Genomic DNA, 16,210 nt, shown 5'->3' with positions numbered 1-16,210 from the left:
CTCCAATCTGAGTAAGGCAACCTTGAAACCTCACAGCTTTCTATGCTCTGAGATCCAAGCTGATGATCTTCTTAATCCATGTAACCAATATCCCCCTACTTTTAATTTTAAATTTTTAAAAAATTTAACCATTTTTGATGTTGTATTGTGATTTATCTCGCACTGTTGGGATTATGGGTATCTTTCATTTTTTGGTGTTTTGTTTTATTTGTGTTTTGTTATTTACCAACAGTGAATATGTACTTTTTATATAATAATAACAATTTTTATATAAGCAGTAAGTATTAATAAACTTTCATGTGAATTTGAGGATACATAAAGGTGTGGTAATAAGGTGATGTCTACTTTTTATTTATAGGGAGAAGAAGCTGATGATGATGATATCTACAACGTGCTTTCTACATTAAAGCGGTTAACCTCTTTTCACAAGTACGTGATTTCATTGGAAGTAGATTCAGTGAAAAGCAGATTAGTCAACATAAACCAGACTGATTATATTTGTAATGTTTAACACCCATATAACAGTGGGAAATTTTAAAGAAATATCAAGGTGTTGTAAAGTTTTTCTTTATTATTCTAATTTTCTTCAGGTAAATTATGGGGTTTTATTTTAATACTAGAGGCCTGATACATGAAATTTGTGCAAGAGTAGGCCTTCCTTCCCCTGGCTGCTGGCACCCGGGACCCAGGCTTCCCTCACAGAAGGAGGCCCTGCCCACCTGCTGCAGCCCGCTGGTCGGTGGCCTGGGCCTCACTCTGCAGGGCGATCATGGGGTGATGACCGGGCCCCGACCAATCACATCGCATCTGCCTTGGCTGGCCTGGTGCCAGTGGGTATCATAGCGTGGTCCCAGATGGTCGTTGTTATTCCACTGTTTGGCCGTTCAGTCAATTTGCATATTATGCTTTTATTATATAGGATGGTTGTTTAAGGAGTAAGATTTATTATTCCTTGTAATAAATGCACACTGTAAAGATTTAAGTTAATTGTATTTTTAACAAATTTGATGACCTTATTCTGTAAGCTAGCATTTCTGAAGTATAATTTTCAATGGATAGTTTTTTAAAGTCTTACTAAATAGGAAAAGAAATGTTTTGGGGAAAGCCATGAAAGTTATTTCTGTGAGCTTTTATTTCTGAATTGTTCTTGTTTGTTTTATGTAGACAGAACAGTTGGATTTGAAGAAGGGCAAAAGGCTTGTTCAAGGAAATAAGTGTCATTTTCAAATTGTAATTTGCGTGTCCCTTATAGTAAGACATGCTTATCTTCTCTATAAAGAAAGGAAAATAGAGAACTTCGTTGTCAAAAGAATGTTTAGGTGTAGGCCTACATCAGTAAATACTTCAGATTTTAAAGCATTGTCTAAAATCTAAGCCTTTTCTTTATATACAATACATTGTTTGATATTTCATGGAGACACAAACTTATTTTTTAAAATATTTAGATGTATGAAAATAAAAGTTGACAGCCAATTATCTACTATTTTTAGTAGTAGAGCTCATGATAATTTAAAATGTCAGCATTATCTCATTCAAAACTCCTCAGCCCATGCAAATAGCTACACTAAAGTTATTGGGCTTTGCCATATTTTCTTTCCCCTGGTTTTGTCAAATCTTTTTTAAAATACATTTGCTTAATTCTGTGTGATCTCAGGATTTGCTTAAATATATTTTTAAATATACTAGAAGAGAAAGAACTATGGAATATGAGCTTAGGTTGACCATGTTGTAGTAGTCTTCACTTAAATGTGTGAAAGTTGTTTGTTTTTTATTATGGTACTAGAGGCCCAATGCACGAAATTCGTGCAAGGGGCTTGGCCCCCGCCGCCACAGCGGCTGCCTTGGCCTCTGCCCACCGAGGTGGCCGCAGGCATCTGCCTCTGTCCCTGCCCACCTACCACAGCAGCCACCAGCTGCCCGCTGCGGCTTCGTCCAGAAGGTTGTCTAGAAGGACATCCGGTCTAATTAGCATATTAAGCTTTTATTATTATAGATAGTTTTGTTTTATTTTAGAATGTGTGAAGTTTTGTTATTACTGATTTCTTTTAATTCCTAATATCGTCTTGAGCTCTCTCCACCTCTTTATTTCCCCCTCTCATTTCCCTCTTTTTTCCTTCTTAAGTATGAGCACTCGAACATTACCTTTATGAATCTTTTTCAACTCTACAAGAAAATGAAGTTATTTTACTTAAAGTCATTTTATTTAAAATTTCTTTCATTCTAGAATAAAGTTAATACATTTTGTTTATTTTAGCGCTCATGATCTCACAAAATGGGATCTGTTTGGTAATTGCTACAGATTATTGAAGACTGGAATTGAACATGGAGCTATGCCAGAACAGGTAGGAGTTTATTAATCTTCCTTCTATCTTATTTCAGAAAGCTAAAGTTTTTTTCGATCACACAGGATTATCAAAAGCCTTTCATAGAAAATAGTTGATAATTCTTTAATGTAGCCACCTTCTTTGAGAATTCTTGCCATAGTGATTAAATGTTACTGATAGATATATCTTCAGGTTTAAGCAGGAAAAAATAAGAAACATTTGCTATAATGTTCTCAAAAATTTTATGTTAAGGTAAGCATTTTTAGGATAACATCCAGATTTCTTTGTCATGGTAAGATGACTATATTATTGTCCAAATAAGTGTTCTTTTAAAAGTGAAAAGGAGTGCTATTAATTACTCTAAGATAGGCATTAGCCATATGGTTACCCTCCAATAAGGTCCTCTGTGATTTGGTTTCTACTGATTTAGACTTCTTTCTTGCTTTCTTGCTTTCTTTTCTTTTTTTTCCTTTTTTTCTTTTTTGAGAGAGAGAAAGAGAGGGAGGAAGGGGGAGAGAGATGGAGACACAGACATCGATTTGTTGTTCCACTTTTATGCATTCATTGGTTTCTTCTTGTATGTGCTCTGACGAGATGAAATCTGCAACCATGGCATATCTGGACAACACTTTTAACCAACTGAGCTACCCGGCCAGGGCTAATCTAGTCTTACTTTATGCTTACACTTACACTCTATGAAACTTTTCACAGTTTATCAAAGAAGCATCCTTTGAAATTTCTATTCACTTACCAGATTAAATCTTGTATCTTTCTTTAAAGATTTAGTGTAGATTTTTTTCTTCTCTAGAAAGTTTTTCCTAACCATTATCATTTTCTATTCCTGGCTAACATGTGAGTTCCTCTTCTCTCCCCTCAACACATTACCCTATGTATGTATACTTTATCAGACCAATTATTAAATTATTATAATTGTTACTAATTTGTCTTTTCAGTTGATTCTTCTCTGAGATGAGAGAATATGTTTATTTTTAAGCCCCTGTGTCTAGCACTAGGCTTAGATACTGGATAAATATCTGTTTTAAGAACAGAGTTCAGACAGTGAACATTTGGTAATAGTGTCTTTTTTTTTTTCAAATGGTTATTATTTTAAATTTTTATACATTTATGCCTCTAGGAGGATGTATTTCTTTTTTTCTTTTTTTACCAAATGTTATTTTATACATGCTCCTTAATTCTGTAAAACTTTTGGACTATAAGCTATGAAAAATATTGTATGATATAAACTGTACAAATATAAATTATGTCTCATTTGCTTGAATTTTTTTATTTGATACAGATAGTCGTACAGGCATTGCAGTGTTCCCATTACTCGATTCTTTGGCAGTTGGTGAAAATTACTGATGGTTCTCCTTCCAAAGTAAGTAAGAGTTTCTGTAGGCAGAAGGGTTATTACTAAAATAAAATAACCTCCATTCATTTATATTTAATACGTTATTGTTATCAGTTATAGCAAATTATCATCTTGACTAAAATATAAAATAATTTTGTTGTTATCAATTTTTTCTTTATCCTATGAGTAAGTATAATTTATCTCTTTGGAAGATAACCAGTCTTCAAGCAATAGATACATACTTTTATTTGTACAAAAGTTAAAATTCTTACAGGAAATAACCATTGTAGAAACCAAAAGAGGTAACATGCTATAAAAAATAGAGTAATATTGGGAAATAATAGTATGCAGCTTTCAGTTCTGGCTGGCATCATGGCACCTTGGAACTCAAACTGAGTAACACTCTTGTTAAAAACAACTCAAATTGTTGGATAATTATTTTTAACATTTAATTTTTGACTGACCATGTAAAACAAAAAGGGAAATACAAACCAGATATTAAATGAAACTAGGATTCAAGAGAATCGGCAAAGCACTAAAGCCTACTTAACCTAATGGATCTTTTCTAATCTAGACAAATTGTAAGGCCCTCCCAAGGTGGAATGTCTTACAGGTAGCACACCTCCCTGAAAATTTGGGGTCCTAAAGAGCTACTCCCAGCTCAAGGGTAAATTAGAAATAAACTCACACCAGCTCCATGAATGGAGAAATACCAAGAAAACAGCTTGTCTTAAATTTGTCACTGATTAAAAGGGAGAAAACAGGTGTCCCAGGAAGATCTATAACCATGACCTGGCTTTCACATAGGTTTTCACCCTAAAATTATACCACTTCAGTGGTCCATTAAAAAATAAAAAATGAGATTTTGATTTAAAAAGTCTATATCACTCTTGAAATGAGAGTGGCTTGAACATATGAGTTCAAACACTTGATAAAGAATCAAATAGCCCTAACCGGTTTGGCTCAGTGGATGGAGCGTCTGCCTGCAGACTGAAGGGTCCCAGGTTCGATTCCGGTCAAGGGCATGTACCTTAGTTGCGGGCACATTCCCAGTGGGAGGTTTGCAGGAGGCAGCTGGTCGATGTTTCTGACTATCTCTTTCTCTTTCTCTGTAAAGAGTCAATAAAATATTTTTTTTTAAAAAGAATCAAATAAAAATATTAGGATGTTTACATAGCCTCATATTAACAAAACAGAAGCTGTTCAGCCAATAAAGAAGGTCAATAATACATTTCTATACAGAATGAGTAACTTGATATAGAGCATTCTTTTCTCAGAGAAAGATTTTTTTTTTTTGCCCTTCTGATTAAAAATTTGAGGAATTTGCTGCCTTTGGAAAGTAATTGGAGTTTTTGTTCTTAATTAGAAGAAGAGTGATATATTGGTTAGCTTCCTGGTTGTTTTTATTTTATTGACAATTTAGTCTTGATAAGCAAAAACTGAAGTTAATCTTTTGTAGTAACCAAAGCCACTTGAAAATTGCATTACATCCTCATGTTTTTAAAAATGTTCTTTAACATGGTAAAATTAACAGAGATTGAATATATGTAAGTTAAATTTTAATAACAAGAGTTTATTATATGTTACAATTAACTTTTTTTCTAATTTATTCTGGTTAGTTTGTATTATTTTTTTTCCACTGAGATAATTTTGGTTATCTGAGGCACAGATTTTCTGATTGTCATTGCAAGGAGGGCAATGCAGATTTTGTGGCCAGCACTGATTTCTTTTATGCCAGAAAGAATGATATAGCATCTTTTTTCTTTTTTTTTTTTTTATTAATAATCCTCACCTGAGGATATTTTTCCATTGATTTTTAGAGAGTGTGGAAGGGAGAGGGAGAGACAGAGAGAAACAGCGATGTGAAAGAGACACATTGATCGGTTGCCTCCCGCATGACCCCAACCAGGGCCAGGAGCCTGCAACCGAGGTGCGTGCCCTTGACCAGAATCAAATCCAGGACCCTTCAGTCCACAGGCCGACATGCTTATCCACTGAGCAAAACCAGCTAGGGTGCTATAGCATCTTTTAGGTATTTTCATTATTCAGTTGATTTCTATTTATATTTTTTTGTTCATTTATATTATAAGTATAATGCTTACATAGGTGTCTCTCAAATTATTTCTTCCCACTTTGAAGTTGTTGGTAATTTTTCATTCCAAATATATTTAGTAATTATTGTGTTCAGTTGTGTCTATAAAGTGGTTTTCTAAGTGATAATCTTAAAAAGCATGAATCTTCAAGATACATGCAAACTTAAAAAATTAATCTTTCATTGCTAAGATTCTTTTAAAACAATTATTATAATTGACTCATATATAATAATTACTAGATTAGAATTTTCAAGCTTTCTATATAGGATATCTTTGAAAATTTAATAGCCACATACATAAGCTTTGTACACATATAATTTATATTACTAACATCCCAATTGATAAGATATTGACAACTATAGTTCTAGCCGAGGATTAACTTGTTATGCAAATAATCTTGAAGCAAGTCACTTAAATATATTACAGAGAGACAGACAACAGCATGGTGATAGCCAGAGGAAAAGGGGAATAGGGTTAGGTGGAAGAGAGCAAAGGGATGATAAATTGGGACAGAAAGAGACTTTAGTTTGGGTGATGGCGCATGATGCAGTATGCAGATGTTTTGTTGAGTTGTACACTTGAAACATGTATGGTTTTGTTAAACAATGTCACCCCAGTGAACTCAATAAAAAAGTAATTTTAAAGCAGACAACTTATGTCAAAGCATTTACATCGATTGTGAAGTGCTTTCCAGATATTAATAACAATTTTAAAAATCACTTACCTGTGTTTAAGGTTACTTATTTATAAAATTGAAAGTTGTATTGTGCCAAGCTTTTCTGTCTCTAAAACTCTGTAATCTATGTTATGATTAATAACTGCTATACTAAAGATGTCTGGGTAGATATACTAGAATCTTAACAGTGTTTATCTCTGGGAAATAGAAATTCTTTGGAGGCAGACATAAGAAGAAATTTACTTTCACTTTATACCTTTTGATATTGTTTGAGTGGTAATTTTGTTGGTGATTCTTTTTTTTTTTTAATATATTTTATTGATTTTTTACAGAGAGGAAGGGAGAGGGATAGAGAGCTAGAAACATCGATGAGAGAGAATCATCGACCAGCTGCCTCCTGCACACCCCCTACCAGGGATGTGCCCGCAGCCAATGTACATGCCCTTGACCGGAATCGAACCTGGGACCTTTCAGTCCACAGACCGACGCTCTGTCCATTGAGCCAAACCGGTTTCGGCATGTTGGTGATTCTTAAAAGTGATAATTTTATCACAAAAATTAATTTTTTAAGACTGCTAGTACAAAAGCATCTTGATTCTCGATTCTAAACTTAGGTCTCATTTATCACATATAACTCAGAGTTGTTGAACTTGAATACTAGAAAAATGCTTAGAGTGTTCTATATCTTATTTGCAATAATAGCATTATTCTTTTGTTTATAAATGTAACTAGAGGCCTGGTGCACGAAATTCGTGCACGGGGGAGGGTGTGTCCCTCAGCCCAGCCTGCACCCTCTCCAGTCTGGGAACCCTTGAGGGATGTCCGACTGCCCGTTTAGGCCCGATCTAGGATCGGGCCTAAACGGGCAGTCGGACATCCCTCTAACAATACAGGACTGCTGGCTCCCAACCGCTCACCTGCCTGCCTGCCTGCCTGATTGCCCCTAACCACTCCTCTGCCAGTCTGGTCGACGCCTAACTGCTTCCCTGCCAGCCCAAATGCCCCTAACTGCCCTCCTCTGCCGGCCTGGTTACCCTTAATGCCTTCCCCAGCCAACCTGGTCGCCCCTAACTGTCCTCCCCTACAGGCCCAGTCACCCCCAACTGCCCTCCTCTGCTGACCTGGTCCCCCCCAACTGCCTTCCCTTGCAGGCCATCTTGTGGCGGCCATTGTGTGTCCACATGGGGGCAGCCATCTTTGACCACATGGGGTGGCCATCTTGTGTATTGGAGTGATGATCAATTTGCATATTACCCTTTTATTAGATAGGATATTAGAGCTATCAGAGAATTTAGAAATTACTTGATGAAACCTGTTCAGGGGGAGATTGTTATTATTACACTGTTGATGTTTTAATGTTTTTTAATTTATATTTTTATTGATTTCAGAGGAAGAGAGAGGGAGAGAGAAATAGAAACATCAATGATGAGAGAGAACCATCCATCAGCTGCCTCCAGCATGCCCCCTACTGGGGATCAAGCCAGCAACCTGGGCAAATGCCCTGACTGGGAATCAAACTGTTACCTCCTAGTTCTGAGGTCATTTTGTAAATCACTTTAATATAAATGCTCTAAATTAATTAAATCTTTATCTTTAAAGTAGATATTACCATAGTCTTATTTTACAGATAAGGAACCTGATTACTTAGAAAAATTGGGCTTGCCTAAAATTACAAGTCTTTTGAATCTCAATCTAGTTGTTTTTCTGTTAACACTCTTGTATCATTAAGCTTTTAATACAACTTGTTCTAGAGAATTTTATTGTGGCTTTTTAAAAAATTATTTTCTAAAGGCTGGCATGTTGGTTGACTCCTCACTAAATACAGATGTCTGTTAATCAGTTGGGTATTAAAAAATTATGTCATATAGCCTTTTTTTTTTTCATCATTCTGTATCTATAAAAGCATTTGGATGAGAAGTTACCATGGTTTTAAATGGCTTATTTTGTAATGCCAGTGGTTTAAAGTTAAACTATATGGAGGACTTTGGTAATGATGCACCTAAAACATTTTTCCCCTCTGTTTTCTAAAATTTAAAAGTAATTCAGTAGGCTCTTGGGGTCTAAATATTTAATTTGTAATGTTGATCATTTATAGACAACTTGAAAATCTTACTGCATTAATTAATATTTCTGTTGTTGAATAAGTATTTCAAGCATGTCAAACTCAAAGGCTAACACAGGCCAAATAAACAAAGTTTAAGTTTATGTGGACCACAAAAAACAAAAGCTTCAATTTTCATAGAAACGTAAGTTTATTTCGATAGGGATATGCTGAATACAAAAGGCTGAAATAAATGAGTAATCATTAACATAAAATAAGAGAACATTTTAATAAAAATTAATATTTTTTCTTGAACATTAACTTACCAGACACTGAATAACTGCACAAACTAATAAATGTAATGCAAATAAACCTATTTTTCTTGTTCTCCAAAAGTGAAATATGTCCTGTTGTGCATACCAAACAAGTCAGTCCAAGACTAATGATGGGCAATCGGCTGCTAAAATATTCACTGCTAGTATTAGTGGAGAGAAATGATGCACGTGCGCTTAAGGAGCATTAAGGGAAATGAATGCAACACAATTATAGTAATCAAGTCATTAGCGAACGTTGTAGTTCGTTATCCTCTCTAATAAAATGGTAATATGCAAATTAACCATCACTCCGCTACATAAGCCATGCCCACCAGCCAAGCCACGCCCACCAGCCAATCAGGGCGAGTATGCAAATTAACCCCAATCCAAGATGGCTACAGCCACAGAGAGCAAGGTTTCCCAGGTAACAGAGCAAGCCAAGCTTTCCATAGCCGTTGCAGGCCTAAGCCTCCACTCAAGCTACAAAGTTTCCATTATAGAAGGTAAACAAATTCAAACAAATGGCAACAGAATGGAGCTTGAGAGAGCAGGCCAGGGTTGCCGGCGGCAACAGGGGAAGCAAAGCTTTCCTCACACCCTGGCCGGGCTCACCCACTTAAGGCTACAAAGTTTCAATTGTAGAAGGTGAATTAACTGCCACAGAAATGGCTGCCGCCCCAGGCTACAAAGTTTCAATTGTAGAAGGAAAATAAATTCCAGATACCAGGGCCTCCCCTTGGGTTGCCAGGGGGCGTGGCCGGCCTGCAAACCACCACAGGCCCCTCGCTCAGGCCGCCCCACACCCCAAGGGAACCCCCACCCTTATCTGTGACACCCTTCAGGGCAAACCAGCTGGCCCCCACCTGTGTACCAGGCCTCTATTCTATCTAATAAAAGAGTAATATACAGATTGATCATCACTGCAACACACAATATAGCTGCCCCCATGTGGTCAAAGATCCTGCCCCCATGTGGACACAAGATGGCCACCACAAGATGGCCAGCAGGGGAGGGCAGTTGGGAGGCACCCGGCCTACAAGGGAGGGCAGTTGAGAGGGACCAGGCTTGCAAGGGAGGGCAGTTGGAGGTGATCAACCCTGCAGGAGAGGGCAGTTAGGGGTGACCAGGCTGGCAGAGGAGGGAAGTTGGGGGCAAACAGGCTGGTAGGGGAGAAGTTAAGCATGAACCAGGCTGGCAGCAGAGTGGTTAGGGGGTGATCAGGCTGGCAGGCAGAAGCGGATAGGGGCAATCAGGAAGGCAGGCAGGCAAGCAGTTGGGAGCCAGCAGTCCTGGATTGTGAGAGGGATGTCTGACTGCCCGTTTAGGCCCGATCCTGGTGGGATCGGGCCTAAACGGGCAGTCAGACATCCCTCCAGGAGTCCCAGATTGGAGAGAGTACAGGCTGGGCTGAGAGCCAACCCCCCGCCGTGCACGAATTTCGTGCACTAGGCTTCTAGTTAATAATAACAGGATATTGTAAAAATGAAGTTACAAAATTTTTATTAAAATGCTTTCTACATATCGTTATATTGGCTGGGCTGCAAAAATATTCATTGTGGGCTGCATGCAGCCTGTGGCCCATGAATTTGACATGCTTGAAGTATCCTATATAATAAAAGGTTAATATGCAAATCGACCAAGCAGTGGAATGACCAGTCGCTATGACATGCACTGACCACCAGGGGGGAGCTGCCACAGGAGGAATGCCGCTCAGCCAGAAGCCGGGCTCACGCTGCGGCAGCGCTAAGGCTGTCCAACTGACGGGTTAGGCCCACGCCCCGCCGTCAGTCGGACATCCCCCAAGGGCTCCTGGACTGTGAGAGGGCACAGGCCGGGCTGAGGGACACCCCCCCAACCCCCTCCCCGAGTGCACGAATTTCGTGCACCGGGTTTCTAGTTATGTTAATAATATGCAATGAGCCATTTAGCTAGTGAAGGAGGTAGCCAGCTGACCACTATGTTTTTCTCTACTCATTAGTACATTTATAGAAACTCCTTTACCCGTAAATCTCTGAAGAGGTCACTTGCATCTTTAGTTAATAAATTATATGTGTTAGTTTTTGGTGTAAGATATAAGGTAAAGTGCTTTTCATAAAGTTGGGCCTTCTTACTTGAGTACATGTTCATTGTTAAAATAAAATAAATTATCTTAATTTTGCCACCTGTAGATAACCACTGTTAATATTTTGGTAGATTTTCTTTTAGTGTTTTTTCTTACATATTTTTCAATCTTGTTGAAATAATGTATTTACAGTTTTATGTCTCCTCTTAGGTAACATGGGATTTCCTTCAGTTATTAAAAGAAATGTCGATAGATTTTTTTTTCTGTATGCATTAGTCCATCGTATAGCTATACCATAATTAATTTTACCATACCACTCTACTCTCTTTGATGTTTAGGTTGTAAACATTTTAACTAATTAAATTAATGCCATGATTGGCATTTTGGTGCACAAGCTTGTTCTGTGTTTTAAATTGTTTTATCTTATAGTCTTAGAAATGGAATTTCTGGGTCAACGTTTTTAGTTACTGTTAAGGTTTGATACATACTGCCAAGTTGTTTTTTAGACAGTACTTTCTAAAATTTATTTTTCAAATCTATTAAATGAATGATAGTTATATTTGAAGTTTAAATTCAAATTATAATTTAACTAAACAGTGAACACTATTTTATAAAATGAATATATGAGAAGACTATATCAAGAACAGGATTAGATCTTTATTTGAAATGGAAGTGCACTGGGTTTCACCATTGAGTATTTCCTATATTCCCCCTAATTTCCAGAGTTGAAGCTCTTTGACAGTCTCACAGGTCATGCTCAGTTTACTTTGTTCCGGTGCCCCCTAGTGCTGGTCCTGTAGAAGCAGCCTTCAGTTTCTCTAGCAGAAAACATCCTTCTTCAGTTCCTTCTGGACATATACAGAGATTTTTAAAGAGCCAGGTAAATAAGAGTTAGGGCTAAAATAATGCCCCATTGCCTTTTTTGGCCTGGGGATCTAGAATTTATTTTTCCTACTGGGAGGAGCTGTCCTACTCTCTGTAATCTTAAATTTGCAGTGTTCTTAGCCTTACCCTGCATGTTTCTATTCTAGACAGCAGTAAGGAGGACCTGGGGCAAACATTCCTGCCTTCTGGATCCTGACCCTTTTCCTAATCCTTTAAATTGAAGAAAGTAGATATCCCTCAGGTAGCTACAGGTCAAATTATCACCTAGGTGTTTTAGCTGTAAAATTTGTTCCATTGCCTTCTTAACTGAAGGGTTTCCTCTGCAAATTCTAGCTTGTTTAACCTCTAAACAGACTGGGGAAGAGCAGTGTTAGGGTGAAGGTGGCCAGACTCATGAGGAGATACACTTAACCTTGCTGTTCTTCATATAAGCATACATTCCTAGAAATGTACAAGAAATAGGCTTAAATGTAAAATAATCAACAGGCTGCTTTTTACACTTTCCCTTTGCCTTTTTTCTCCCCAGGCCTTTAGAATGTCAATGAATAAGAATGAGATAGCTTGCTCAGGTCCTTGCCCTGAATTCCTATAATATCAAAATACAGGTACCACTTCTTCACCTGCAGAGGGGAAAAGGAATGGGACCAAGAGTGAGAATAATGGCTATCTCTCTAGGAACAAATTTTTAACAATGTGTAACCATTTTACTTTATTCTTTTTTTTTTTTTTTTTTTTTTTTAGAATCTTTCCCATTACCTTTTATTTCTTGAGAATTCTATGCTCAGTTACTATCTAGTTAGTTTTAAGCCTTCCCTATGATTGTTTCATAACTTCAGAGTTGTTCTTTGATAATTGTGTTTCTGTTAATATTATATCTTACCTCAACTGCCTTATTGGTTGATCTAGGAAGGTTAGAAGTGAAAGATCCAAGTCTTGTTTTATATCCATTTCTTGTTTAGCTCTAAGAATTTCTTTTTAATCTGGAATATAGAAGTAGATAGGAGTTTAGACCAAATTCTGAGCTTCTCCAGAATTTTATCCAACTCTAAAATTCATAAAGATCTTTGGAAGCCAGAAGTAAATGTGTTCAATTTAGCAAAGAACTTACAAGTCATTATTCCAACATGCTGCAGTGGTTCAGTGATTGAGCATTGACCTATGAACCAGGAGGTCATGGTTCAATTCCTGGTCAGGGCACATGCCCGGGTTGCAGGCTCAATCCCCAGTAGGGGGTGTGGAGGAGGCATCCCATCAATGATTCACTCTCATTATTGATGTTTCTCTCTCCCTCTCCCTCCCTCTCTGAAATATATATATATAAATAAAAGAATGCCATGCTGTATTATGAACCTATCTATTCTTGGAGTTGCTATCTGATAGGGAATACCCTGTATCCCTTAAGGCTGCCTTAGTTTCACTAACCTGACAGTTGGATGCTTTTTAGGATGCTGGTTGTTGTTTTTTGTTGTTGTTTTAATTTTGGATGCTGTTTTTACTTACACAGGGACAAAGGCCTTGAAAGCACCTTTTATAAATACTCAGACGCCTTAACCCTTTGCACTCGCTTGCTTTTTTCTCGATTCCTTTATTCTACTCGGGATTTAATTTTTTAAATACCCCAGATTTTACAAAGTGCGGCAGTAGAATAAAAAACTGGAGTTTCTTTTCATACAAACGTATTTAGTTGGATTTTTTTATATTTCAAATTATTGATACATTCAAAGAGTAATTTTAATCTCGACATCCAAGTGCAAAAGGTTAAGATATTTAATACCTCATGATCTCAGTAATGAGCCAGGACTGAAAAGATTTGTTCTAAATGACAATTATTATAAAGTAATAATGTGTTTTAACTGAGCTTATCAGAGGTCTAAAGCAACATTAAGAATTTAAATAAAACATAACACTTCTTTCTTTCTTGTACAGGTATTGGATATTTTCTCTGCCAAAATTAATGGTAAAAGAAGTTTACTTTCCTGTCAGGCCATTTATTTGAATAGGAAACATATAGTTGTCTTATCCTACTTAATATCCCCTGAGGGATATAGAAATGCATTTTCCTTGCTAAGTAGGTTTTTTTAGAAATATTTTTCCTTCAGTGGCCATTCTATCTATAATTACTAGGTATTTGTTAAGTGACTTCCTATTACTGACTCAATTTATAAATAGTGTATCTTTCCAGCATTTTTTTGTGTTGGAACATGGTCTTCAAAATTAAATCGAAGTTTGAATTTTGGCTCCATTTCTTACCACCGGTGATAAAGATAAGCAAGATACTTCACCATTGAACTTTATTTTCCTTATGTGTGATATTCACTGCTAGATGGGGTTGTTGGGAAGATTAAATTGAAAGAAGTGTTTCACGGCCCTGACTGGTGTGCTCAGTGGTTAGAGTGTCGACCCACACACCGAAGGGTCGCAGGTTTGATTCCCAGTAAGGGGCAAGTACCTGGGTTGCAGGTTCAATCCCCAGCCCTGGTTGGACATGTGCAGGAGGCAACCAATTAATGTGTCTCTCTCATATTAATGTTTCTCTCTTTCTCTCTCTTGCCTCCCTTTCTACCCCCCTCCCTCCCTTCCACTCTCTAAAAAAAACCAATGGGGAAAATATCTTCAGGTGAGGATTAACAAAAAAGAAAGAAGTGTTTCAGTAAACAATAGCTGTTGTTCTGATGGAGTTAAATTGTGGTCCTAGTCTAATCTTCCCTTGGACCAAAAACAAGAATTGATACTAAATGAACTATTATCATGTAAGACTACAGGACTATGTAAACATGCTCAGGAGCTAGTGTACGATTGGGATACAACAGCATAGATTTTGTCCTCCATGTGTACATTGGAATAATTTGGGAATTCAGTTCTCTCACTTTGATTCTAACAGTTACTGCTTTTCCCCTGTCCCTCTGATTCCTCCTTTATCTTTCTTCATCTTTGTACACTACAGGAAAGAGAAATCAGAAGATGTTTTGGAACTACAGTAGGCAGCTTAAGGGTTCCTGAATCATAAGTGAGTGGATTAGCCTTTGAGACAATGACAGGAGTCAGCAGGTGGAGATTCAAATAGTCAAGAACAACAACAACACTGAAAACTAGGTATTACATTTGGGGTTAAATATTCAATAGTTATTTTATTGTGTGTTCACGAAAGTAGCACACTCTCCCTACCCCCCTATCCCCAGAAAGAGAAGCTAATAGCAGTTATTCATATAAGAAAGCAATTTGAAAGGTATTGCATAGGGTCTATCCTACTACAATGGAAAGGCTTCTTGTTTCTTGGTCATTGTTGTGTCCCCAATGAATGAATTTAGTTCCATCTGTTTTTATTTTTAGTATGGATACGACTTAGTTGAGCTGAAAAATAATTTAATGAGCCTTGTTATGTGTCAGTAATTGTGCTAAGTACAGATAAATGGAACACTTTTGACTTAAGAAACGTCCAAACCTGTAGAGAATTTTTATGAGTTTATTTGAGCAAATCTGAGAAGAATTACCAGGAAGCAAAATCTCAACGGATTGAAAAAATGCTCCAGAGAATGACAAGTTTTGCTGCTTGTTTTATACATTGGAATAAAAGGAGGAGACTTACAGAGGGTTACATGAAATCATTGGTAGTATATTAAGGGGGCAGGAGAAAGCAAAATGGGGAAATATCTGGGATTGGATAAAATGTCAAAATAGAGAAACATATACTTTTACATTGGTAGGTACAGGGTAGTTAATTAACTTCTATAGCACATAGAGATGGTTTTTGGAAACAAGAGAACGAGAGCCGTGGCCAGTTTTGCTCAGTGGCTAGAGCAATGGCCTGTGGACTGAAGGGTCCAGGGTTCGATTCTGGTCAAGGGCACATGCCCAGGAGCTCCAGTGGCGCAATCGGTTAGCGCGCGGTACTTATAAGGGCACATGCCCGGGTTGTGGGCCTGATCCCCAGTAGGAAGTGTGCAGGAGGCAGCGGATCAATGATTCTCTCATCATTGATGTTTCTATCTCTCTCTCCCTCTTCCTTCCTCTCTGAAATCAATAAAAAAATATTTTTTAAAAAAGGTAACAATAAGGGGGTTCTGTATTGTGCTTTGGTGCCAGGCAGTTGTGCCTTAAAAGGTCTAGAAAAGAAGATTACTCTGACATTTCAAAGAGTCTCACTTAAGGTAAAGATTGGCCTTTGTCAAGAAAGCTACAGGCCTAGGACGTGACTACCCACCATGACCCGCTTCCAGTTAGGAATTTTTACATTCAGACTATCCTATGTGGTTATTTTTGGTCTCAGTTTTGTAAGTCCCGCCATGCAGGCTTCCTATGAGCTTGTCAGGTTTTGTATCCACTACAGTAAGCATGTCAAACTCACGGCCGGTGGGCCGCATGCCTTGTGGGCTGCAAATTTGACATGCTTGCACTACAGTTTATGTCTCCAAAGAACTTTATAGCCTAGTATAGACTGGACAGACTACAGTCTATGGGCCAAAT

The 16,210-nt window shown here is 37.6% G+C and overlaps 1 protein-coding gene across 5 annotated transcripts in view; it reads left to right on the top strand.

Moving 5' to 3' along the window:
* STAG1 (STAG1 cohesin complex component) overlaps positions 1-16,210 on the top strand; it is a gene marked incomplete at its 3' end in the record, with an annotated part of 343,841 nt that overhangs the window by 282,688 nt on the left and 44,943 nt on the right. For all 5 annotated transcript variants that reach the window (XM_079794806.1, XM_079794805.1, XM_079794802.1 and 2 more), the window contains exons 20-22: positions 359-429; positions 2,255-2,342; positions 3,622-3,702. In XM_079794806.1, the coding sequence (XP_079650932.1) occupies positions 359-429; positions 2,255-2,342; positions 3,622-3,702 (240 nt within the window). The remainder of the gene's footprint in view (positions 1-358; positions 430-2,254; positions 2,343-3,621; positions 3,703-16,210) is intronic.

The sequence above is a fragment of the Cnephaeus nilssonii genome, assembly GCF_951640355.1.
Source record: "Cnephaeus nilssonii genome assembly, chromosome: 17".
Taxonomy (NCBI): domain Eukaryota; kingdom Metazoa; phylum Chordata; class Mammalia; order Chiroptera; family Vespertilionidae; genus Cnephaeus; species Cnephaeus nilssonii.
Note: the sequence above shows the minus strand (reverse complement) of the source record. Positions and strands in the feature narration are given on the sequence as shown.